Source organism: Barbus barbus, assembly GCF_936440315.1.
Source record: "Barbus barbus genome assembly, chromosome: 18".
Classification (NCBI taxonomy): Eukaryota; Metazoa; Chordata; class Actinopteri; order Cypriniformes; family Cyprinidae; genus Barbus; species Barbus barbus.
The window spans coordinates 16,725,269-16,752,017 of NC_136746.1; the positions used below are offsets into that span (position 1 = coordinate 16,725,269).

A 26,749-nucleotide genomic window follows, 5' to 3' on the forward strand; every position below is an offset into this window, starting at 1 on the left:
ATGACAGATGCTTCTGTCTTCAGTGAAAAGTTTTGACTCGTTGCTGGACAGGCCATATTTCATGTTATACAGCAAGGGAGTTGCAACACTACAGGCTTTCTCTAGGTTGATATGCTCACAAAGAGCCAAAGACATCCACTGACATTATTAAGCTCCATGTGTAGCCAAATCAGGGATCCCATGTGTATTTTGTAGTATTGATTTTGTTTTGGACCCGCAATAGCTGCAAAGCTCTTGTGAAATATCATGCTTTTGCTGCAGAATCCAATATTACCTCGGCATCATGAATCAACGGACCTGACAAGCCAGCTGTGATGTCATCCTCTGAGTCTATATGTATGAGATGATGTCTATATCATATTCAAATTCAGAACTCTAGTGTCAGATTACAGAATACTTGAAATGAAGGAAACAAAGAACCAAAGTCTCCAGCCACACTGATAAAACCATTAGGCTTAACAAGGAAATGGACTGTTTCATATCCAAGAGTAAAGCAGGTATAGACTGAGTGGAATATCTGTTTTTATCAGCACTGCAGTTTACAAGGAATATTACGAATGTGAATGGAGCATTTATGAATTGTGCTAAAAGTTTCACATAAAGAGGCTGGAACAAAACGTATGGCAATTTAAGAACCATAAAAGCTTGGTTATTCTAACTGTCATTGATAGTGCAAATTGCCACTAGTGATTGCTATCTGAAAAGCACTTTTGCAACACACATGGATTATCCATTACACAAATCTTGATCTGGGAAGTCATATCCTCTCCAGCTCCAGATCTACAGCCTGCTGAATATGTGCTGATATGCTCCTTGTATTATTACATCAATTACTGGGAAGTGAGAGGTCAAAGCCGTAGCAGCTTCCTGTTTCGGGTGAGGCGTGCTTCTGCGTTTGCTCCTGAGCCAGTATCAAGCCCTGCTGGGCTTCCCGATTAAATCACATCACCCTTGCTCAACAGCAATCCACTGTTCCCCACCACAGAGGCAAAATATATTAGAGATGATGCCTAGAGCGACCTCTGAAACAATGGCTCGAGTGAGTGTATGTCCGGCTTGTGACCCCTTACAATCTCTTTAGTCCCAGAATCTCTGAGCGAATGCGGCTGTCAAGCCAATGACAACTGATAGGTATTAATAGGTTCATAGAATTTAGAGAGTTCAACACCATTTTAGGCCAAATAACTGAAAAGTAATTTTTTGGCACATACCCTCGAAATGTGTCCAGTGACTTCAGCCTTGATGACTTTGATTTGCTTTTGTCCACAGAATGTTCATTATTCACCTCATCCTAAAAAAAAAAAAAAAAAAAATCAATTGAGTATGACATTAAAAAAGGTCAGTTCTAAAATTACAAAGGTGTATTTGTAAATAGGCCTTCATATCTATTATTTCATATTCTTCATTAGCTTTGAAACATAGGAGTGACATATTTGCATGAACATAATTGAAGCTATATATATATATATACACACACACACACACACACACACACACAGTGCCTTGCGAAAGTATTCATACCCCTTAATTTTTTTCACATTTTGTTATGTTGCTGCCTTATGTTAAACTGCTTCAAATAATTTTTTTCCCACATCAATCTACAATCCATACTAATTATCTGCCATTCTTCTCATCTCTTCACCTCTAAAGCTCTGTCAGGTTGGATGGGGGCAGACTCACATTTTCAGGTTTCTCCAGAAATAATTGATTAGGTTCAATCCCAGGCTGTGGCTGGGACACTCAAGGACATTCATAGAGTTGCTGTGTGCTTTGGATCATTGTCCTGTTGGAAGGTGAACCTTCTGCGCCCAGTCTGAGGTTCTGAATGCTCTGAACTAGGTTTTCATTAAGGCTATCTCTATATTTTGCTGCACTGGGCGTTCCTTCTACTCTGACGAGTTCCTTAGTCACTGCCGCTGAAAAACAGCCCCACAATATGAGCCTGCTGCCAGTACACTTTACTTTTGGGATGGTACTCTGCAGGTGATGAGCAGAGCTGGTTTCCTTCAAACATGATGCTAAGAATTGAGGTTCATCAGACCAGATAATCTTGTTTCTCAGAGTCTGAGGGTCCTTTAGGTGCTTTTTTGTAAATTCCAAGTGTTTTTTCATGTGTCTTAACTGAAGAGAGGATTGAGTCTTGCCACAGCACCATAAAGCCCAGATTGGTGGAGTGTTGCAGTGATGTTTGTTCTTCTTTAGATTTCTCCTATCTCCACATATGATCATAGAGCTCAACTAGACCATCAGGTTCTTGGTCACCACACTAACCAAAGCTCTTCTCCATCAGTTGCTCAGTTTGGCCAGGAGGCCAGCTCTAGGAAGAATCCTGGTTGTTTCAAACTTCTTCCATTAAGGGTAACAGAGACTACATGCTTCTGTGACCCTTCAATGAAGATGTTAAAAACCTTTTTTTTTTTTTTTTTGCTTTACAATTATGGTGTATTGAGTGTAGATTGATGTGGGAAAAATGTAATTTAAAGCAGTTTAACATAAGACAGCAACATAACAAAATGTGAAAAAAATGACTGTGAGGCCCTGTATATATATATATATATATATATATATAATGTATTTATTAAAAAAAAAAAGGTTTAAATAAAAAATAAATATTTTAAATATTACATTTAAATATTACTGGTACATATATATATATACACATACATACACACACACACACACACACACACATACATATATATGAACATATATAAATACACATAAAATTTATATCATAAAGCATTTACAGTTTTAGCATTTGACAGTTTTGTCAGGAAAAACATTGATTATAATTTGTCAAATGAATGTTCAAAATCAGTCGTTACTTTGGCAATGTTTGTGGAGCAAGAGCAGCCAATAGCACATGTTTTGGAAGCATGAATAATTTCTCTCATTTCCAAAGAAATATGTTCCCATTCACCATATGGTCCTGTGATGGCAGTGAGATTCATCACAAAGGAATTAGCATTACCCTCTTCCTGCTCTGGCTCTCCACACAACTGGATGAAAGTCCGCAGACAAAGCTAATCAAACATTCAGACCAGGACAATCAAACAAGATTTCAGAAAATTAAACTATATCCGCTACAAGGCTCCTTGTATATCTCTATCAGCCGTTTGCTTTTTAGATGTGATCATCCTGGAAGTTGCAGATTACAGTTGCTATGAACTAAGCATAAACAAATGCACAGTGTATGACGCATAACAGCTGTTCCTATTGTATCATGTATGAACCGGCAGATACGGTTCTTTAGCCTCTGTGTACAGCTGCATCTGTAGTGGTATAAAACAATATTTTATTTTGAAATCAACTTTTAAAAAAAAAACTGTTTATACTGTTCAAAATTTTGGAAGAAGTCTCTTATGCTCACCAAGGCTGCATTTATTCAAACTAAATACAGAGTAAAAGCAGTAATATTATGAAATAATAATGCAATTTAAAACAACTGATTTCTTTTTTAATGTATTTTAAACTTAACTTATTCTTGTGATGTCAAAACTGAATTTTCAGTAGCCATTACTTCAGTCTTTAGCGTCACATTATCCTTTGGAAATCATTCTAATATACTGCTTTGATGCTCAAGAAACATTTCTTATTGTTATTAATGTAAAACAATTAATAGATTTGTTTTTTTCAGGATTTTTTGGCGAATAGAAAGTTCAATAAAATTTAAACTATAAATCTTTTTGCAACATTATAAACATCCTGACTGTCACTTTTGATCAATTTAATGCATCCTTGATGATTAAAAGTATTCATTACTTTCAAAAACTGACCCCAAACTTTTGAACAGCAATGTAATTGGAAAAACAGGTAATATTATTACCTGAGTATATAAAGGCAAAGAGGTCCAAAATACAGTGATAGAAGCCAGAATCAAGAATGCTGCGCTGAGAAATCAATATCAAATAAATAAGAGCAATGGTTACACAAACTTCTACTGTGTCTTGTTTTTGGGGTTTATTTCAAGGAGAACTTGTTTTTATTGTTTATCAATAAGGATTTTGTAAATGCTTCTCGAAGACAGCATTTAGGCCGTTACAGTAGGCTAATTAAAAAGTAAAGGTTTACAAACATGTTCAGTTTCTACGATTTTCTCAGCCTTTGCTCTGAACAGCCTCTGTCACCCATGCAGTGCCACGAGGGAGCTCTCAAGAATCCAGCAGTGTCCTTTTATGTAATCTGAAACCAGTCTATAGGCGTACAATCAATCTATGAAACCCTAGCCTTGGGTCTCCAATAAGGCCATGTACTGAGGCAATATTTTCACAGTGCATGATGGAATGGATCATATCGGCTGTCAGAGGCCGTCCTCCATGATACTGATTGTTTAAGGAAAGGTGTAAAACAGGAAGCAAAAATGCATCATATTCCAAGTATTTGCAAGCTGTAGAGAGATCTTTATTGAGTTTGTGTATACTGCAAGATAAAACTAAAAATCAAACTGAAGTGAGATCAGGAACATTTGATATACTTTTTCCATAAAACTAAATTGAGTTCAATAGTGTTACATAATTCTTACATAAGGCCTAAATTGGAAGCCCACCGTTTATCATCTTTTATAATCAAAACATGGACAAAAACCCTCACACAGAATATCATGGCGAATCAAATGGACATTTTGCACCCGGTGATCTCAAGCCATTACTTTTCAATGGGACAGTGGAGACCTTTTGTGGAAAAACAAACACAGAAAAGACCATTTGATCAAAGTGTGAATACACTTGATGACACAAGGGGAAACAGTGAAGCTGTGATGATACTATAGTGTTGACTGAGTGCAGGAGCCTGGACAAACTGGCCCTGAGATAAATAAACACTGCATGCACATCCAACACTGTGCCCACTTAAGAGTACCTTTAAGTATGTCATGTTTGTTGTGCCTTTAACTTAAGAGGCAAATGAAACTAATTGGTTGCTAGTGAGAAAACGAGTAAAAAATAAACCAACATTCTAAAACGGGTACTTTAATCCAGGGGTGTTCAAACTGGGGTCCATCATTTTGCATCTCACACACACACACACACACACACACACACACACACACACACAACCCTAAATAAATTTGTTAACCTAAATAAAATAATGCATTCATTTTTTAAAATTCAGTTTAATATTGTTAGATTGTTTTTCTTTGTAAAAACGAGTTGAAAATAATTATATTATTATTATTTTTTTAATCTATTGACAGCTTTTTTAACAGTGTAAAAAATCTGAAAATAGTTTTGCGAGGTACAAAATATTTTAGGGGTTACAAAGTGTTAAGAATGTCTTAGAATATCTTTCGATGCCGTCCGACTATTCTCAGTGCTTGCATGGCCCCATGGAAAGAGTTATGAACATGAAGCCAATTGTCTGTTCACAAACTTCTTCAAAGTTTATTGTCTCCTACATAGGACTAGATACATTGTAAGGGGGTGGTGTAGTGGTTTATCCAATAGAGTAAACATTGCATATGTGCATCATACACGACAAAAACATGTCATATAGCATGAAATATTTGCAAAAAGTTCTGGAAGATGATTAATTTCTTTCCAGATGCATCCCGTTATCCTTGCGGATCTAGCTCAACAACCTTGATTAGGAAAATAACAATGAAGAGAGGGAACACAGACAGGCAAACTCAGAAATATTTGGCAGAGAGTGTAATATAATCTAACAATGTTAGTTTAATAATTAAAATACATTTAACACAATATCTAAATAAAATTTGACAGTACAGATTTTAATCAGTATAGTAAGGAAAAAAATTATCCGCAACTAATCTGCATATATGATATGGGGGGGGGGGGGGGGTCATTTTAGGAATGTACAGTTTGCTTTAGCACAATAAAAGCGAATTATTTAATTTTAGAGGCATGCCATATTTATAATATCACACATTTTATGTGCACAGTAAAATCTGTCTATATACCTGAAAATATATAAATCCTTTTTTTTGCTTTAAAAAAAAAAAAGCGGTAATAATTTTGGGGGGCCCATGGCATCAAAACGTTTGAAAACTCTTACTGTAATCAAAAGCTATCAAGCTTCCTTTGAAAACAAGCTTTGAGGACAATTGCTGTCTTGTGTTTATTTGTAGTGAAAGGCAATACAGTTAATGCTGATCATCACTGTCTAATTGTCCTCAATCCTCTGTAAATTATTCTACTCTTATTTCACAGTAACTTATGTAACACTAATTGCTTAAGTTGAAAATCTGCAACACTTAAAGCTACTCTAATTTGCGTGGTTCAGTCCAAATGTTAATTAGTGTTTAAGGTTAAGCAGTCCACTTAGCGTATGTTTGTATAATTTACTGCGTGTAGTCATCACAGACCCAAGACTCAGAGGTCTTGGTTTCAAGATCAGGGTTTCTATTTTTCAGTCCAAGACAGCCTTAAAATATCAGTCTGGAGAAGAAAAAAAACACACTAACGTGATCCCTCTGGGTACTGCAATTCAATTGAAAACAGACTGGGTTTTTTTTTTTCTTTGCTGTCCCCTCATCAGTTCTTCTTAACATCTGCTGATCACTAGCACCATCACTTAAGTTGTGAGAGCCCTTTGGAGCTGGAGTGTAATCACCAGCCAGTCCGGCTAATGGAAGCTCATCATATAGGCGGGAGTTTAGTCACACTGGCCATATATCTGACAGATAATGGCTACTTGCCCTTAAAAGTCTGATCTACAACATAATCTGCACTATTGCAAAGTAGACGGCGCATTATGGAGCGTGGTGCTTTCAAAACCCCATTATGCTTTAATCCTTCACGCTCCTCTAATGTATTTCCCACAATGCTCCCCTCCCGGGGCATCTTCCAAAACAAACATGGCAGAAAAGCTTTTCTTTGAGCTGTTTTTTCAAAAAACGAGCAGTTTAGCGGATCAATAGTCTCATCTGACTCCTGGGATATGAGAGAGGCGCTTTTCTTCTGAAGTTTGGAACTCAATATATGTCTTTTTGATGACTTATTTAATGTTTTTAATTACACAACATGCATACTTACGCAGGTATGCGTTATTCGGACTCCTATCCACAGTGAGAGAACAGGTTACATCATTTAGCAATCCAGACTGCCTCATCCAGAGAGAATAATGGCCAGCTTCCTCAAATGTCTGACTCAGACTAGGGAGGAGAAATAATGTCATCAACATGTAATAAAACACTGATCCATCTATCACATCGTTATAGTCGTGATGATGGTTATTGAGTTTTTAATGTTTTGTTTAAAAAGCTTTCCTCTTTTTAAACATTATTTACAATTTCTGTTACACATCATCACCAACATTTTCAGATTTAAGAATTTGATGTTTTCTTGTTAATCATAAATTGTTTGCTGACTGATGCAAGTAACTGTTTAACTAAAGTAGTCCAAAAATCAACTTTCCCCTTATATTTACAAAAACCAAGTTGATTTATATAGTTCATCACCAACGTTTTTGTATTTTATGATTGTATTGTATATATAAAGTCCTCTTTGAAGCAGCATGGAGTTGAAAATAACAAAACAAAGACATAAAAAAGGCTGAAGGGGGCCATCTAGAGGGCAAAAGGGAGGACTGCAACTTTTGAATCCATTTCACCTTTTTCATCCCCCAAAATCTGCACTATAAGCATTTATTGATCGACCTGGAAATGACATAGTGCCCGGCATGTTCTTTGGGGGACAAAGTAAATCAATAATGGCTCAGTCTGGAAAGGGACCTCGGTATCGATCTTAAAGATGCCCAGGACTAGACCTAAGCCGTACGGTGGGAGAGATACTGTGACTTGTCTTATGAAATCAGACACTCCCGACAACCTATTTCAAAACGGCCCAAACCTTGATGACTGTTTGAGGCCCAAGTTGTTTGTAAATATTGCTACGGTTTCCTCCTTCCAACATCACAGCTGGGGTTTGTGAGAGGCCCCCAAGCTTGGATGTTTTAATGGTCTTTTTCATCATTATTCCAATGTCAGCTTGTTAACCCCAAAATGCAGTGCAATCAATAGATAGTGAGGTATTCTCCAAAGGGCAGCACTAAAGCCAGGTCGCATTCAAACACATGGTCATAAATAGTCCCAGTGACTGCAAATGCAATTGGCTGCTATTAGGGCTATATATCTAGTCTATGTAAGGTCTTTCTATGCCTGATTTAAAAGGCTTCATTTAAAAAGGTCATTATTTAGGATGAGGTTAATGTAGCAAGTTGTGGTGTAGCTCAAGGTGATTCTTTCCTGCACAGAGTGCCGTTTCCATCCACAGGTGTGATTTTTAGAGTCAGTGTGAAATGTGTGCTCACCACCACAGAAATATTGCTCTGCCCATTCCCAACTGTGGCAAGGGGCTGATAAAGACACTGTCGAAGAGGTAGATTGCTGTCACTTAATAGTATTTATTTAATACTCATTTTAACCATTTAGCCATTTTTGACCATTCAAGCAGGCATACAGGTTTGTTACATATATTACATATATTATTAAATATTTTTATATTATTACTTAATATTACTATATATTAAATAAAGGTGTATACTGCTCACATAACATTTAATGCATGAAACTTCAACCTGTACATATTTTTTGGGGGAGGGGGGTGGGGTGGGGGGGGGGGGTGTTGAATAGCCTCTATATAGACACTTTTTATTTTTAAATACCTTAGAACAGTAATCTGAGGTGTAGTAAACACTAAAGATGTACGGAAGTTCACTGTGGAATATTAGCAATGCCTGTAATGCTTGTAAACTATAAAGGGACAGATATTGCAGTATGCTATGAATACAGTAAATATGCTCATTTATACATATTTAAAAAAAATAATGAATATCATGACTTACCATTATGGCGTCTCTCACACAGCCCTGCTGAGAGAAGAGTGAAAAAAGAGAAAACTTGCATGACATTGATTGCCTTCATTGTTAATCCCAAATCTGCTGTATTTCTTTTTTCTTCTTTTTGAGCATATGAAAATAAAGAGCCCTCAAAGATCACTGTAGAGATGTGTTTACAATTTTATTACCAGAAGGCACCAAATGAAGATTGACCAATGAAGATAGAAAGGGAGTAGCACGTGCTGGGTAAAAAGAATAAAGAACTGTTTAAAACAGCATGTAACTATGAGGATGATACTTCATATTCATAAAAGGCACAAATCACAATTATTTGTATCCAAAACATGTTATGTTTAGTGCATAAATGTAGAAAAGAGAAAAACAAAAATGATCTTAATCAAATGAATCTTATCTTATCAGAAAGCAAAGAGATAAAAGGGAAAAAGAGGACTTCTCATGTTTGTAGGATACTCTCTGTCATGTTTGGTGTGTTTGTGTGTGACCCTGGATGAATCTTTTCATTCAAGAAGGATCATTTCCCGTTTTGCCACATTCAGTCAGGCTTATTAACATTAAATGGCACGCATTTGTTTCCTGAACAGACGCTTGCTATTGGAAGTCATTGTTTTTATCTGTTTTTGTCAGATGACGATCTGCATGAAGTCCTTTCATCTGTGTGCTTCTTATTCTTATTCTCTCTCACTGTCTGGAATCTCAGTCTCAAACAAATTCCTACTTCGTTCAGGCTTTTGACAGGGCAGCCGCAGCAGCAAGAGGGCCCATATATTAATATTCAATAGTGCGTACTGACGTTACCTGGTGACTTTTCAAGAGCGTCCAATCACGCAACTTAGTTAATAATCATAAGACGTCCCTTCACCGTAGTAGGATTGGTAAATTCTCGCTGTGGAAACAGGTTGAAATCCAGCTGCTTGCACGAGACCATATCAGCGCTACACGCACAGCACCCACAACATGGTAAGAAAAACATATAAAACCTTTTTAATTTTATTATTCTTATCGCACGTGGATTAACAACCACTTTGTGCATATCTCTCAAAGTTGCAAATAAATGCATTACACTGGCACAAACAAAATGCTTTAAATACATTGGAAATCAAACGTGGTGTTCTGATTATTTGTTCATTTATTTTTAAAATCTGATGTTTTGTTGTCCTATTTCACGATTTCCATTAACTGTTATGTTTTTAGACATAATCGAGTAAAGGATTTTTTTTTTTTTTGTCGATTCAAGGTTTTGCCATATAACACTATTCTGGTAGATTTTAAGACCACATTGTATATATAGTGCGCATGTTGTCATCGCTGTTAATCATTTAATAGAACAATCATCAAGCTTTCGTGGTTTTACTTCTCTTTCTTTTCGATCCCTGTCTGTTCGTGCAGCAGCATTAGTTCAGCAGATTAGACTGTTGCTAAGAGACCTGTTGATGTCAGCCAGCTTTATCAGTGTTGGAGCTTCATTATGACTGACATGTGTTTGCACAGGCACTCTGGCGCAATATACTGATGGTTAAGTCAGGGACAATAGTGTGTGGATAGTACAAAAGAAAATGCTGACACAAATCAACTTAATTTTCCTTTCATTCAATTAAAATGCACAACATTTCTATACAAAGTTTTGCCCAAACATATGTAGAAAGTCTATATTTTCAGGTCAGTTATCTTTTTATAAATGTATATTTAAATGTCTTGTAAAAGGCATGTGTTTGAAACCCATGTGATCTTTACTGAAAGGGCAAGAGGGAAGAGTTAAGTAACTGAGGAATTTCATTACTCCAACCACCACAGGAATATGTGGAAGCTCTTAAAATTGAAAATGCAAGTCATCATTGTTTCCATATGGGGTTCACAACAACCAATCACAGCGCTTTTTTCCGAAACATCCCCCTTAGAATGGTTGCTTAATCCTATGAGTGTTTGCCAAACTGTTTAAATGTTATGTGTTCTATTAACAATTAAGTATGTTCAATATAATTATTATAATACTTATTTAAATAATATTTAAATAATTTAAATTCATGCACACACTAATTATTAAAGTGAAATTATTATTAATTTTATTGTACGTTATTTTAAGTAACATTAAATAATATAACTGAACACACAAATTGTAAACAAAACTTTTAGCATTATTAGTTTTTACAGTATTTTCTTTTTTACTGTATATACACACATACTACTTTTTACTCACAGAGATGCCATGATTTGTAACATTTTACAAAGCACACAAATACATGGAATTAAAGGATATTTTTTTTAACGAAAACTGTTTTAAACACTCAGGCTGGGAAGATGCAGACTCTTACTATGGAGGAGAGGGAGCACCTCCTGCCCATGATGAGGAACGCTCAGTGGGTGGAGGTGGTGGGGAGAGATGCCATTTACAAAGAGTTCCTCTTCAAAGACTTCAATCAGGTAATAACCTCTTCCAAGTTATTTACTTCATCTAGTTATATACTTCACAGTTCATATACATGCAGCTTGCATCATACTTTTATGTACTGTATGCACAATGCTAGGACCTGCTCTTTCCCCTGTAGGCTTTTGGGTTCATGTCCAGAGTAGCACTACAGGCTGAGAAAATGGATCATCACCCTGAATGGTTTAACGTGTATAATAAGGTAAATGCATAATACCGCTCATCATACCATTTTTTAATACATTGAGGGTCATGGCTGGGATTGCAGTAGTGTGTTTATTTTTTAAATATAATGTTAATTATAAATTATTAATATTTAGTATTCTTGTTAAAAATATAATTCAGAAAATAATTTTATATTAAATAACATATTACATTGAATAACTTAGAATTTTATTTTATTTTTTTTCAAAAATCAAAGTCGAGACAAAAAGAAAACAAATTACATTTTGATGATTTTTTTTAGTTGGAAAAAACATGCACTGGTTAAATGTCAGTAAGCCTAGGAATGTGTATTAATTGAATTCTATTGACTGTCTGCTTGTTTTCTCTCTGGTAGGTTCAGATCACCCTCAGTACTCATGAATGTGGAGGACTCTCACAGCGTGACATCACACTTGCAACCTTTATAGATCAGGCCTCTGTCCTTTGAATGGATCCTGTCATTTGACAGCTTGTCGTTCGACCTCTGTAGCCTGTAAAACTGGACCAAAAATATTGTGAAACTTCATTTACCACAGTTATAACCCTATCAGTTTTGACTGTGTAGTCTGCCTGTTACGCCTAATCATTTCCTAATAAGTATTAATGGAACAGTCAGGATCATTATATCATTTTCCATTCATACAATACATAAACGTACTACAGATCAGAGATGAGAATTGCTAGCACACTAAGAGACCGGTCAAGCACTATTACCGTACTGTGTTCTATGGCTTAAAATCTTTTTTTAAAAGTAAATATATGGTGCCTTTATTTCAATTTGATGTGATCCAGCGATGACTTGGTTAGTGCCTCAGTGAATTGTATTAAACTGAATATTTGCCTACTTTGGCACTGTGAAATCAATGTATCATCACCGGCCTGTTTCATAAAACAAGTTTACCAAATAAGCCAGGCTTATTTTATTTAGTCAGATTTATTTTGAACCAAATCAAATGACAATAAGTCAGACTAACTGAAATAAGCCTGGCTTTTTTGGTAAACTTGTTTTATGAAACAGCCCCCAGCTCTGAAAAAAAAGCAAACATGGAACATGTTTTTGAAAATGTGCTCGAGAGTGACGGTTGCGCCTAATTGCATGCAGCGTTCAAGTTTTAAAAACCCGTCTCAAGGCATTGCATTCTTTTCCATTTTGTAGTACTGTTTTGTGTGAATGACAGTCATGTTTTTGCGTTTAAAAACATGAGACGCAAAGGAATAAAAATACACTTTTTTTTTTTTTTTTTTTTAAATAGTATTTTTGCCATTTTGCCTTAGATAGGACAGTGTAATGACAGGAAGTGAAGTGTGAGCAGGAAAGGTCCACGAGATGGGATTTGAACTCGGGATGCCCGTAGTGGCATCTATTTGTCAGCACGCTGCCCTCAAGGCTATCGGCGCCAACAAATACAATTTTTTTTTTTTTTCTTTTAAATTTTAATTTGAGCATCTCAATTTTTGGAACACTGTGTTTGTAGGAGTGAGATGCAGGGCAGTGGAATGATTTTTTTTCTTTTTCTTTTTAAAAGTAGAACTGTTAAATTGAGCGCCATGTTTTTAGAACGCTGCCAAAGACACAAGCTCAACATGTCTGTCAAGCACATTTACATAGAAAAATAATGTAAAACAGTGAAAAGAAAATCTATTGCTGACCAGCATATTTATTTCAAGAAAGTTTATTGATTTATATAGGAACCACAAAAACACAGGACAAAACTGAAATGGATTACATGATGTGGAAAAGGCCTAGTCCCTGAGGCTGATGTAGCTACTATGTTAACCTAATAGCACACACCCTGACGTCAGTGGAAGGCATTTAGGTGAATGCTGTTAGCTTTGTGCTTTATACAACCATAACCATTGAGGTCATGTAATGCTTCAAAAATTCAGATCAAGGTGCCTCAGTTTCAGTAGTTACAGTAATTACAGATTATTGCATAAAGACATTGAAATGCTTCATTTAGGCAAGAAGAGTAACTGTTTGAAGACAAATATCCACATCTACAGTGGTGTGAAAAAGTGTTGGCCCCCTTCCTGATTTTAAATTTTTTTGCATGTTTGATGATCTGAAACATTAAAGTGACAAACAAATTTAAATATTAAAGATAACACAAACACAACATGCAGTTTTTAAATGAAGGGAAAACAAAATCCAAACTCACATGGCCCTGTGTGAAAAAGAACATCTAGAGAACTGCAGGCCTCACTTGCCTCAGTTAAGGTCAGTGTTCATGACTCCACCATAAGAAAGAGACTGGGCAAAAATGGCCTGCATGGCAGCGTTCCAAGACAAAAACCGCTGCTGAGCAAAAATAACATAAAGGCTCGTCTCAGTTTTGCCAGAAAACATCTTGATGATCTCCAAGACTTTTGGGAAAATACTCTGTGGACTGACGAGACAAAAGTTGAACTTTTTGGAAGGTGTGTGTCCTGTTACATCTGGCGTAAAAGTAACACACCATTTCAGAAAAAGAACATCATACCAATAGTAAAATATGGTGGTGGTAGTGTGATGGTCTGGGGCTGTTTTGCTGCTTCAGGACCTGGAAAACTTGCCGTGATAAATGGAACCATGAATTCAGCTGTCTACCAAAAAATCCTGAAGGACAATGTCCGGCCATCTGTTCGTGACCTCAAGCTGAAGCGAACTTGGTTTCTGCAGCAGGACAATGATCCAAAACACACCAGCAAATCCACCTCTGAATGGTTGAAGAAAAACAAAATGAAGACTTTGGAGTGGCCTAGTCAAAGTCCTGACCTGAATCCTACTGAGATGCTGTGGCGTGACCTTAAAAAGGTGATTCTTGCTCGAAAACCCTCCAATGTGGCTGAATTACAACAATTCTGCCAAGATGAGTGGGCCAAAATTCCTCCACAGCGCTGTAACAGACTCATTGCAAGTTATCGCAAACGCTTGATTGCAGTTGTTGCTGCTAAGGGTGGCCCAACCAGTTATTAGGTTTAGGGGGCAAGCACTTTTTCACACAGGGTCATGTGGGTTTGGATTTAGTTTTCCCTTCATAATAAAAAACAGCATGTTGTGTTTACTTGTGTTATCTTTGATTAATATTATATTTGTTTGATGATCTGAAACATTAAAGTGTGACAAACATGCAAAAAAAAATAAAAAATCAGGAAGGGGGCCAACACTTTTTCACACCACTGTATGTCCTAGCCTAAGGCATGTTACAGTTCTTGAGACTACACTGTACTACAGTGGTATCATACAGAAGAAAACAGTCCTGCCTCCTACTTGAAGTACCCCAAAAAGAGGTTAAAAAAAAGTACATGGAAATTACTGAATTAAAAAACAGACACATTGAAATATGAGACAGTATATTAGTGATTTAAAATATAAAAAACACACACAGTGGTCACAAATATTATAAGTGCTTAAGGGATTACACTGCTGACAAGATCTGGTGTGATTTTTCCATGGTACCATGTCATCACTTCCTCATATCACAGACTTCATGCACAAAATTAATTTCCCTTGCTGTTCCAGGCCTTAGCTATCATTCAGTTGAGTTCAGCTGAAACAAAGATCCCAAACAAATACAACACATAAAAGAAAGTCTCATGAATCAAGGGGGTCTTTGACTCTCTGAAAACCGTTGTCAGTGAGTACCATAACCTGGAGCATGACAATGACTGATTATCAAAATGCCCACTAACGTGACATTTTTCAGGATTTGGACTTAAAGGAAACAATTAATGATGACGTGTACAATTATTTTAGATCCGAGGTAGATAGGGTGAAATGTGATCACTGAAAACCCAAATGGATGCGTATTTGAACCTGGAAACATGGTTGATCTACACAACCTGGTGGGTGGATTTGTTAAGTTTTGCCCTGATATCATTTTCCATTGGTAACTTAAAATCTGAGAGATAGTTTCTCTTAAATAAGATGAATGTTTTGAGACTGTATTATCAAATCTATCCTAGTTATGGGGAATTTAAAATAAATAAATTAAACATTTTCTATACAGGTTCACCTGAGCAGTACTACCATCCTAAAATGGTCTGTAATGTTTTCAAGTTTCTATTGTGAAGGAGATATTGGGAATATTTAAAATACTAACACCCATGGCTTATCCATGTCGGTAGTATTATGGATTTTGGTCTTTAATTCCTGGAAACATCTTTTCAATAACATGTAAAATGTCAAATCAATGTGATGTGGTATCCTGAGGTTTAAGTGGAAGAAAACACTTCCAAAAATAATAGTGGAAATGCAATCAAATACATATGGTGTGCACTGGTCATAAAAATAAGAAGTTTAAGAAATTAAACGAGTAAAACTGCACTCACTGGTCACCAAAATTAAACGAATAAGTCCCAGACCCTTCACAGACTCATAGATATTTGTGCAGCTGTCTCTATAGCCTTACAGACTGTCGTTCCTTAGTCACAAATCCCCAAATGTCAGGTGACTATGGCTTATACATAAAATAGTTAGTCGTAAATAGATGACATAATGAAGTAAATGAATGATTAGATGATTGTGGTGAACATCCCTTCAGCCAGCTAAGGGTGGAGACCCCGACAGTCAATCTTAGTGCGCTTTGGAGTTGCCATTCAAGTGGTTCTTATGGTTTTTGTGGTGCTTGCTCTGTATCTTGGGCACCTCAGTGCTATAGAGGCAGTCCAAAAAGCCCTGTGAGACCTCAGTCACCATCGATCGGTCAGGAATGGACTGGGCCATGCCATAGATGGCTCCCTACAAACAAAAAGGGGAAAGTTAATTCAGGGGTATTTCATTATGGTTTATCAAATGGGATCATTCATGTAAAAACAGACTGATTTCACTCATCTGTGTTCTTGTGGCTATATATAAACTTGAAATGTGAAGTTCAACAGAGATGTACCAAAGCAGCACCTTTTTTTAATGACTAGACAGAATTTGGATAAAAATCTATTTAAATGTGTACTGTTACATATGAATTTTGTCAGCGTGTAGGAATACAGTATGGGGTGAGTAAGATTTTTATGAAATTAATACTTCTATTCAAGCAAGTATGCATTAAACTGATCAAAAGTAACAGTAAGACCTTTACATTTGAACTTCCTATTCAAGAAATAATCCTAAAAAAATGTAAATTTCCACCAAAATATTAAACACCACATTTTTTTATATTAATAATAATAATAAGAAGAAGAAGAAGAAATGTTTGTTGAGCACCAAATCAGCATGTTAGAAGTTTGACCCCAAACTTTTAAACAGTATTGTAGACTCTTATTGTAAGACAAACTTATGAGTAAAATATTAAGTGAATGGTATGCCTAATGAAAAAGAAACTCACCATTCCTGTGGTTTTCTCTTTAGGATTCTTCATGATGATGGCTACTTCTCTCGTCACATCACTAATGAACTGCTCAGCTACACCAGGCTGTGTGTGTAGCATTGTGACACAAATATGGATGCTGAAAGACAACAAAAAAAGAGCCACGAACAATGATCTAAGGAACAACTTTTCTGACCAGTGCCTAAAATAGATGCACGGATGCCTTCACATTAGTTTGCATAACCTGCATATTCCACATTGTACACTTTTTTTTTTTTTAACCATACCTAGATGGGAACTGCAGAGTGTTGAGATTCCAGCCCTTTGAAGTCAGTGCATTGGATAAGCGAAAGATATCAAAAACATCAGAGCCAAGTGCCACCACAGACACCTCTGGGTCCCCGAAAACAAACACCCCATCTATTTGACGGATTCTGTGGAAAGAGAGTGTTTTTTTAACATGTTGTTTCTGTGTACAGTCCCTTTCTTGGCAAGTAAATGTTACCTTACCATGCAAATGTACATTTACCACAGTTTGTATACATTCAAAGCAACACCTTGCCCATGTCTTTCATGTGTTATAATTATATTATATTAATACTGACCCTGCTTTGATTTTGCGGGCCGTCTCAACAACTTTCTTGGTGGCCTCAACGTATCCCTTCTCACCCATATGCATCATAGTAGCCCAACAGGCAGCAATTATGCCTCCAGGCCGAGAGCCAGCAATGGACGGAGATGCATAAATTCCTCCCTGCCAATCAGGTGCGACGAAATACTGGTAGTGGCGAAATTCCTTGTCACTGTAGAGCACCACTGAGGAACCTTTGGGAGCATAACCATACTGCGGGGACAAATATTTTGCATTTAACTTAATGATGACATCTGGGCAGATAATAAAATATTAGTATATTTGATCAAAAACAATACAAAATTTTACTGACCCCAAACTTTTTTTAGTAGTAGTCTATTTTTGATTCATTAATTTTTTTTTATTCACACTATCAGATTCTCACCTTATGTGTATCAGCTGAGATACTGGTCACACCTTTGACCCGGAAATCAAAGGGATCAAGTTTGAAACCTGCCTTTTCCATAAAAACTATTAGGAACCCACCCAAGCAAGCATCCACATGGAATGGGATGTTGTATTTTACTGCAAGCTAAAAGAATAAATGATATTTAATTATTTTTGAATACGGAATATATTACAGATTAATTTATACCACAATACAAACTCATTGGATTAAATGCTCATCTGAAGCAATTACCTTTGCCACTTCTACTATAGGGTCCATAATTCCATGGGGGAAATGAGGAGCTGAACACACCAGCATTGCTGTGTTTCTAGAGATGGCCCTCTTCATTGCCTATAACCCCAAAAAATTAGGTAGATATCAAGCTGATCGATATTCACAAAAATGTGCTTGTTTGTTTTGGACAATCCAGACAGAAGTACCTTCACATCGACTTTCATGGTCTTCTTGTCCAGGGGTATGTGAATGAGCTTCATCCCAAAATAATGTGCTGCTTTGTCAAAAGCTGCATGGACACTCACTGGTGCAATACTAGTGCATAGACAAAATAAAATGGAGAATAAAAAAGTCAATAAATAATGTGATTGAATAAAACAACTGCCTTTAAGGTGCACTAATGAGAACCAATTCTATAAAGTAAAATAAAACTAAATACAGTAAAAACTGAGCACATTTTTAAATATAAAGTTGCACTGTTTATACATCCTATGTAAATAAGTAGCCATCCACAGCAAACCACTTATATGTTTTTATCGTTAACAATGTGGGTTGACAACTACTGTAAATTAACCTAAACAGAGTATTATGACTGCAGAGGCTGAATGTTTTGACTAGACTGAGATAGTACATACATTTCTGGGTGTTTAATGCCACGTTCATGAGCCATGTCTCTGTATGCCTTGCATGCCATAAGGATGCTTTCTGTTCCACCCGAAGTGACCTTTTCATTAAAGGAACACACAAAATAAATGATTCGTTTTGAGTGTACAGAAGAAACTTGATGTTCTAAAATACAATCTTCAGATTTTTAAACAATGGACTGATAACTGAGCAAATGGAGATTTGTTTGGTATTGATCGGAGCAACTCTCCAGTTGTCCCAATCATACTGTTCAACAGCTTATAGGGGTGTATCAAAAACTGTCTTGTTGAATGAAATACTGAAGTCGAGCCGCATTTCTATTGTCACTATAGATGTAAAAACACTAGACACACAACTTAATTCTGCTGCTGTGTGAATGTTGCCAATGTACATAACTCTCATAGCGTTCCTCAGATTCTATTAAGGATATATTTTTCAATATTCAGCTATCAAATCAAGTGCAAAACAATTATTAATAATATGCAACAAAACTTTTTCAGTGAGTGGGAAACCATGAGTATTTTACATAATTTTTTGAATGACTTTTGATACATTTTTGGAACTTTTGTTCCCTCAGGGAAGACAATGAGAAGGACTGACTGTGCCACAGGAGTCTGGGCCTCCATTAAAGAGGGCACACGTCATCCGCACCACCTCTGCCTCCATCTTCCTAACCCCAGGGAACAGGTCTGGGTGGAGGGGGTTGGACCAGGCAAACTCCCCATATACCTGCAAATCAGAGGAATGCAAAACAAAATCCAGGAATTGTTTCTTGTATTATGAAGTCTCTGCTTGATTCAAAGGTAAAGGTTTCCAATCTCGTTTGTCATATGTATCAACCCACAACCCCAATAAATAGTACTTCATCAACAACAGTATTTTTTTTTTTTAAATACTTTTATTCAGCAAGGATGCCTTCACTTAATCAATATTACATTTATAATATTGGAAAAGGTTTCTATTTCAAATAAATGCCGTTTTGAATTTCTTTTGAACTTTCTATTAATCAAAGAATCCTAAAATAAAAATGTAGAAAACAGTTATTGTGCTGTAATAATATTATTTCCCTTGTTTCTTTTTCCGTTAAAAAACCAACCAAATGCAGAAAGAGTGAACATTAAGATACTTCGGTCCCACTTTATATTAGTTGGCCTTAACTACTATGTACTTACATTATAAAATAAGTACAACGTACTTCTTGTGTTCATATTGTATTGCAAAACACTTTTGCTGTTATTGAGGTGGGATATGGGTACGGTTAGGGACAGGTTAAGTGGTATGGGTAGGTTTAAGGGTGGGTTAAAGTGTAAGGGTCAACAGTGTACTTATAAATGTAATTACAGACGTAATTACATACAAGTGTGTTTAAAAATAGAAGTACAATTTTTAATTGTATTTTTTAAATGGTTTTTAATTACAATATTTAAATAGTTTTATAGATGAATGCAAAATCTAAAGTACCCCTTGGAACACATAGCCCTTGTTGGGATTTAATGATAAATGATTTACAAGGCCACTATACCTTCACCAGGAGATCTGTGAGCTTCTCATCCCCCCAGTAGACTGCGCCGGATACTTTGCCTTTTGACCAGTCTACCTCACCTGAAGTCATAAGCATGAAACAATATTGAGGACAGAGCAATGGTGGGACACAGACTTCTAATACCACATAAACCAGTGGCATTATACCCTAGTAAACAAACTTGCTTGCGAAGAAACTGCGCCCACACTGTAGGGCAAATTCAGTCTGAGAACATCTGGCTGAAACTTTAAGAGATCTGACTTATCCTCAAAGCCTTTGAGCTTTCCCTCATTATAACAGATGTGAGTTAGGGCAGGCTGCAGGTGACTCACTCAGTGTCTCATACTCTCTGATCTTGTCAAGGAGCTCTTTGTGGGAGAGGCCCTGTGCTGGCAGGAGTTTGGTGTAGCTCATGCCTTCCTTCAGCGTGCATAGACTCACTGACATGTCATCCAATGCCTTGTTGAGCTGATTCTGAATCTGATGAGGGAAAGATTGGAAAGAAAACAATAAATGTCATTAAAAAAAAAAAAATCTCTGAATATTTAATTAATACAAAAGATACAGGGAATAGAGGAATTGAGGGGAAAATAAAAACAATTAGTTACTGCATTGTTGATATAATAGAACTTCTTTATCCATTTGCATGTGCAAAAGGAGATCTTTTAATGTCTTACAATGCTCTAAGGCAGGGATTCTCAATCATTGGTTCGGGGCCCACTAGGGGGCCTCAGCAAACTTCTAAGGGAGCTGCAGGATGACTTAATTTAAATTATTTTAAAATAACCGAACTTGATTAAAATGCTAAAAACACATCATGATGTAAAATGAGTATTTTTTTTACTATTTTCTTATTTTTTTTTAAATTTAAAACTACTTTACTGCAAAAAAAGTATTGTTGGTCAATGGAGGCCTTTAAGTCAAAACGATCCCCTGTTCTAATGGGTGTTTAGGTTGCAATTTGTAATTTAAGATGGTTAGTTGCATTCTAATAAAAATTGTAAAAGACAAGAGAGCTTAAAATCGACCTCCAGTCGGTTCTGACTTGAACCAGACATGTTGCCCTTTGTTCAGGTTAATGACACAGGGTAAACCCTGGAATAATCACAAGGCTATAATGTGAAAGTGTGTTAAAGGCTTCTTCCCCTTCAGCATGACAGTGGTGACTTCATCGATCAATGAGTCAGAAAGAGAAGTCTGAAGGAAGAAAGGGAACTAGAAAACCACTAGATGCTTACTGTTGCTCCAATAAATGGGATTTTTCTGATGATTTTAAAGAACTGCTTCTTTACCCTTGACGTCAGACCTAGAAAACATGACAATGAGCAAATTGCGGTGAAGACATTACATGAAGACATTTTTCTAAATTTGTGTTGCTGTGAAAAACATTCAAGCCCTGTGACTGCTTGAGACTTTCAAACTATCTTTTATTTTCAACAGAAAAAATGTATGAAATCTAAAGTTTGCCAAGTAAAATTAAACAATTGAGAGACCTCGGTGTAAATGTCTGGGTTTTCCTCCCTCAGCTCATGTGAAACCATTGTTTCTGCATGATGACTCAACCATAACATGCAACAATAAATAAATAAAAAAAAACTAAGAAAAATGGTGTCTAGGTCACCAGTAGCGTATGAAGCTTTCAAGTGCCAAAGACTTTGTTATTGTTCAAGAGGCCTTGACATTTTGCAACTTTGTTTTAAGACTTCCTGACTGATGAATATCAAAAAAAGGACAACATCACTTTTTACTTACAATTCATTTGCAACATAATGCTGGGTTTCATATTGTTTCACAGTGGCAAAGAAAAGTATCTTATGACTGTGAAAGTTGATAACAATTACATTATTTTTTTTATACCTTTCTTGATACCTTCAAGATTATGTACACTACCATTTAAAAACAAAATCAAGAAATTATTGCTTTTATTCAGCAGGGATGCATTTAACTGATCAAAAGTGACAATAAAAACTTGTACATTGTAGCAAAAGATTTCCATTTCAAATAAATGCTTTTCTTTTGAACTTTCTACCTATTAAAGTATCCTGAAAAAAAATTAAATCACGGTTTCCACAAAAATATTAACCGTTTTCAACATTGATAACTTCTTAAGCAAGAAATCAGTATATTAGAATGATTTCTGAAGTTGTATTTATGGCCTTTTTAATGCCTTTAATGTGATGGGACAGTAAAGAGGTGACAGGAAAGCAGCGAGAGGGGGAACGGATCGGCAAAGGACCACGAGATGGGAATAGAACTCGGGGTTCACTAAATATATATTAAAAATAGTTATATCAGATAGTATTGATTTTTCACAATATTACTGTTTTACTTTATTTTTATCAAATAAAAAAAGCCTTGATGAGCCTTAAAGAGACTTCTTTCAAAAACTTTTTAAAAATTCTACCGTCCTCAAACTAATCAACACATTTAAACATATCTTGATTTAAAAAAAAACAAAAAAACATGAGTTATCAATAGCACTTACTCTCTTGTTGGAAAAGGAGGCCCTTTAGCCACACTGCACCAAGTGTGGACAGCAAAGTGGTCGCAATGATCTGCCATGGCTCCAAACCAGCACACTGAATATTCACAAAGCGCCGAGCCTCCTCTATGTACAGCAGCACCATCTCCTTATACACCTCCAAGGCACTCTGCATGAGGAAAGGAGAAATGTTACAGAAATAACCCCAATCTAATTTCTCATTTCAGGTAACAGATAGAAAACCTAAGCAGAAAACAACATATACAGATACCAAGAACTGGCTGCAACCTATAATTACAAGCAACAGACACATAATTCAATCAACAAACATTGACAGAAGATTCAACAAACACCCTACTGCTTAAATTCTTCAGGGTTAAGCACTATTTGAGAAAAAAAAAAAAAGCATACAAATGTTGGCTATCTATGCCCAGATTAGCATAATGACAGCTAGTAGCAACAAACAAAAAATATCAATAAAAAGAACAAAATAACAATTAAATACTTACTATAGCAGACTGAGTCATACTTAATTGTCTCAGGAGCTTGGATTCAGTAATGACACTTAGTAACAGTATGCCTTACTTCAGCCACAAGAAACAAGGAGAGTTTAGTAGTTAACTTTCACTCAATGAGATATTGTTCCTACTGGCCACACCTTCTACAAAACTCCATACAAAACTCAAAGGCTACCAGCATAGAAGTCCATATTTATAAATGGTTAGTTTGTGTCATTTAAAAAGGCAGTAAAAAAGCATATCTGGTAGATGCTTTTCACAATCGCTATTTTTTACAGCACAATGTGTTTTTTCTTGATAACAGCGCAGATTGTGTCCCAATAGCATCACCATAACAGCACACAGGAAATCTGGAGGTCAGCTGAACAAAGTCTTAGCTAACCATATTAGTGAGCATGTCAACTCCTTGTCATCTACAATGAATGAGCTTCTCATTTTGTCTCCAAAAGCCTGACTAAAAGCTATAATTTGCATTTTGTTTACTTTGAGCATGTCAAAAGTACTAGTTATACTAAGAACCATATTTTACCTTGAATGTAGCACAATAAATGAGGTGTAATTAAATTAAACTTTAAAAGGTATTCATTTTCAATCATTTGGTCAAGGAGATAATGAATCAGGCAGGAGCTAAACAACACCCCCCTAAATGGAGTTCTAAGTCCATGACAAGCTCTCCGACAGGTTTAGCAGGGTTTGCCAAATACAGCAGATTCAGAGGAGTAGGTAAACAGGTCATGTGAGCGAGCAAGTGAAACTTTGACCAGGACTGAGGTAAATCACACGTTCAGGATCCAAATATACCCAAATATATCCAAATCAGGATCCTTAAAGGCAGCATCCCTATCAGTCTAATGTAACAAGACCTACAAACAACTTCAGTGCATAACGTGCCATAAAATGCTGAGATTATGTTATCTCGTAAAAGGGGCAAAAGGCAAGAGCAGAGACACATTGCAAAAGAAATTAACAGATGTGCACATCTTGCAATGTTGTAAAACACATCTTCTGAACCTGACAGATAACATAACTGGGGTAAAAATTTCTAGAAAATAGGATGCCACCTAAAACTGCTTCATTTTAGCTCCTAGTGTACAGGATACAATCACACCCTCTCTAGCTGAGCTTTGATTATTTCTTCATTGTTGAGTCAAAGAGCTCATGTTTCCAACGGAAATGTTTAGATGTCTAAATCAGGATCAGACTGAAAGTGCTATAGCAGCTAAGTCCATCTTTTAAAACTCAAGATATTCCGTAATGTATCCTGTAACATATGACTGTGATAAAGGTTTTAGTAAATAAAAGTTTGGCCCACGACTAAAAATTTGGGTTTGATTTTGATCTAAATGGCTAAAAGTATATACAACTGCTTTTATCTATGTATTCGTCCACTACAATTCAAATGTTTTGGGTAATTTTTAAAAGAAATTAATAAATTTATTCAGCAAAATATGCTGAACTGATGATCAGTTTATAAAAACATTTTAAATAAATGCTGTTCTTTTGAATTGTCTATTCATCTAATAATTCTGAAAACAAAATGTATCACAGTTTCTACAAAAATATTAAAGCAGCACGTTTTTTTTTTAAATCATTGATGATGATAATAATAGCTAAACGTTTCCTGAGCAGCACCAAATCAGCATATTAGGATCACATGACACTGAAGACTGGAGTAATGACTGCTGATATTTCAGCTTTGCCCTCACAGGAATAAATTACATTTGAAATATATAGTAAAATAGAAATTGTAATATTAAAATTGTAATAATATTTCATAATTTTTACTGTATTTTTTTTTATCAAAAATATGCATTCTGAGACTTACATGCATAACAGACTTCAAAAAAGAAAAAAAATCTTACTGACCCCAACGTTTTGAACTATAATGTATATTACAGAAATATGTTGTACTGGATATAATTAAAAAGTCATCCAAGTCACAGTGAAAGTGAATGGTGACTGAGGCTTTCATTCCTTCTAATATATCCTTTGAGTTCCACAGAAGAAATAAAGTCCTGCAGGTTGGCAATGACATAAGGGTGAGAATATGATGACTTTTTATTTTATCCCTTTAATAGTTCATTCACACACATTAAATCTCTCAGCACATCACAGGAGCATCAGACTAGCCAAAATACAGCCTCAACAGATGCTGCTGGACAGCAGTCAAAACAGATCTGGCCCCATTGTACACCCCCTTATTAAGAATAGCACTTCCTCTGTGTTTGAGCCCGTCACAGGAAGTCTTCTGATGAACACATATGCAATGAAACATTAAATTTCCCTGTGCACCTGGTTGTTGCACACAGATGAAAGATTATTACATGAAGGAAAAACAGTTATATAATAGCTCTCACCTATATCACTTTAAAGTCTCCTTTACACATCACAGAAGACATATTCTACACAAAATTTGACATAGCAGGACATGATAATAAACAGATAGTTTATTTCCCTGTAACCAGTGTGGCATTTGTCTCTAATAAATTCAACTTCAAATAGATAACGATAAAATCAACTCAATTGCCAGCTCTGCACGGGAAACGTGTTATATCAGATCAAAGTGTCGCTTCTCGGTCTGATACACCTCTACGGTGTAAATGAAGCAAAGTAAGATGCTTTCTTTGTACAGTCGAAGCTTTCGTTGTGACAGAGCATAATTACATCATGTTTTGATAATTGGAACATACTCTATTTAAAGCACAGCTGATTTCTAATTGACATTATGCCCACTCACCCTGTAGTCCATTTTGTTTGCCAAGGTTACACCCTGTCTGAAAAAGTCGCTTCTTCAACAGCTCTGGAAGAAACAGGGAAGACAGCCGGAAAGATCTTTGTTTGGCTTGTTGTGAGAGCGAATGCCCCGTTGCATGACACAATCTGAGGCGCAAGCTTATATCAGGAAGTGCCGCGTGAGTAAAAGCGGACGCGATTTGCGTTCAGGCGTGTCGCCGCGTTCGCTGATCTTCAAACACTGCAAGCCTCCTTCATCACAGCGATTAGTCCAGCACACATGCTGTTAGTAGATGTAAACCTCACTACGTCCTGACGATTCGCAGATTCGCCACAGTTACATGATATTTTTCAGGGAGGTCGGTGTAGAGTTTCTTTTCTGATAAATCTTGTAGTGACTTTGCAATAGTTCTTATTCTTATTATTTTTACGGATTATTATTTGTATGGATTATTACTGTTGCTGTTGATGATGCATAGCCTATTTAATTATTTATGCAGTCTGTATTTTCATTGTATAATAATTAAAAGTTTTAATAATACTGAAAAAACACCAAAATTAAGGGTTTTTAACTAGTAAAGAAGGGGCAACATATGAAACTTGATTCATATTCAGTGCATTAAAAACATTTCATCATAGGCTATTTACAGTAAATGATTTACTGAGTTGGGCTGCTTTGGTTTTCTCTTTTTGTGTTGGTTTTGTACTTCATATGGGGTCGTTGAACAGACAATGCTTTTCACGGTCACTTGATGGCGCTATTACCCAGCTAACATAAGACCAGCGGGCCACTGGTGGCCCACCGGAGTCAAAGTCGGCGGCCCACCGGCGGACGCCGCCAGCGGTTCACCGGCGTTTTGCTCATCGTTAT

The 26,749-nt window shown here is 36.2% G+C and overlaps 3 protein-coding genes across 6 annotated transcripts in view; 1 reads left to right on the forward strand and 2 right to left on the reverse strand.

The window, feature by feature from the left end:
- Positions 1-7,928, reverse strand: part of LOC306884189 (heparan-alpha-glucosaminide N-acetyltransferase-like) — a gene marked incomplete at both ends in the record, with an annotated part of 32,590 nt that extends 24,662 nt beyond the window's left edge. Inside the window, 2 exons of the mRNA XM_079439911.1 lie at positions 1,212-1,291; positions 7,806-7,928. Coding sequence (XP_079296037.1) covers positions 1,212-1,291; positions 7,806-7,928 — 203 coding nt within the window. The remainder of the gene's footprint in view (positions 1-1,211; positions 1,292-7,805) is intronic.
- Positions 7,929-9,674: 1,746 nt separating this feature from the next.
- LOC306884432 (pterin-4-alpha-carbinolamine dehydratase-like) lies at positions 9,675-13,093 on the forward strand. The gene is made up of 4 exons (XM_079440274.1): positions 9,675-9,771; positions 11,101-11,232; positions 11,358-11,438; positions 11,796-13,093. The coding sequence occupies exons 1-4, from the start codon at positions 9,769-9,771 to the stop codon at positions 11,886-11,888; spliced, it is 309 nt and encodes a 102-aa protein (XP_079296400.1). The 5' UTR covers positions 9,675-9,768; the 3' UTR covers positions 11,889-13,093.
- A 5-nt stretch (positions 13,094-13,098) lies between these two features.
- LOC306884416 (sphingosine-1-phosphate lyase 1-like) lies at positions 13,099-26,139 on the reverse strand. 4 transcript variants are annotated; one of them, XR_013785437.1, is made up of 15 exons: positions 25,883-26,139; positions 22,631-22,796; positions 21,384-21,451; positions 20,478-20,625; positions 20,146-20,225; positions 19,224-19,352; positions 18,614-18,702; positions 18,185-18,293; positions 17,997-18,095; positions 17,742-17,888; positions 17,331-17,569; positions 17,013-17,159; positions 16,744-16,864; positions 14,691-16,160; positions 13,099-13,471 (listed from the first exon to the last, which is right to left on the reverse strand). XR_013785437.1 is itself a non-coding variant. In XM_079440247.1 (14 exons), the coding sequence occupies exons 1-14, from the start codon at positions 25,892-25,894 to the stop codon at positions 15,996-15,998; spliced, it is 1,719 nt and encodes a 572-aa protein (XP_079296373.1). In that variant the 5' UTR covers positions 25,895-26,139; the 3' UTR covers positions 13,099-15,995. The 4 variants fall into 4 exon arrangements, 1 of the variants encoding a protein (XP_079296373.1); XR_013785438.1 differs by having other exon boundaries at positions 13,099-13,438; positions 14,650-16,160; XR_013785439.1 differs by having other exon boundaries at positions 13,099-13,467; positions 14,614-16,160.
- Positions 26,140-26,749: the final 610 nt, after the last annotated feature.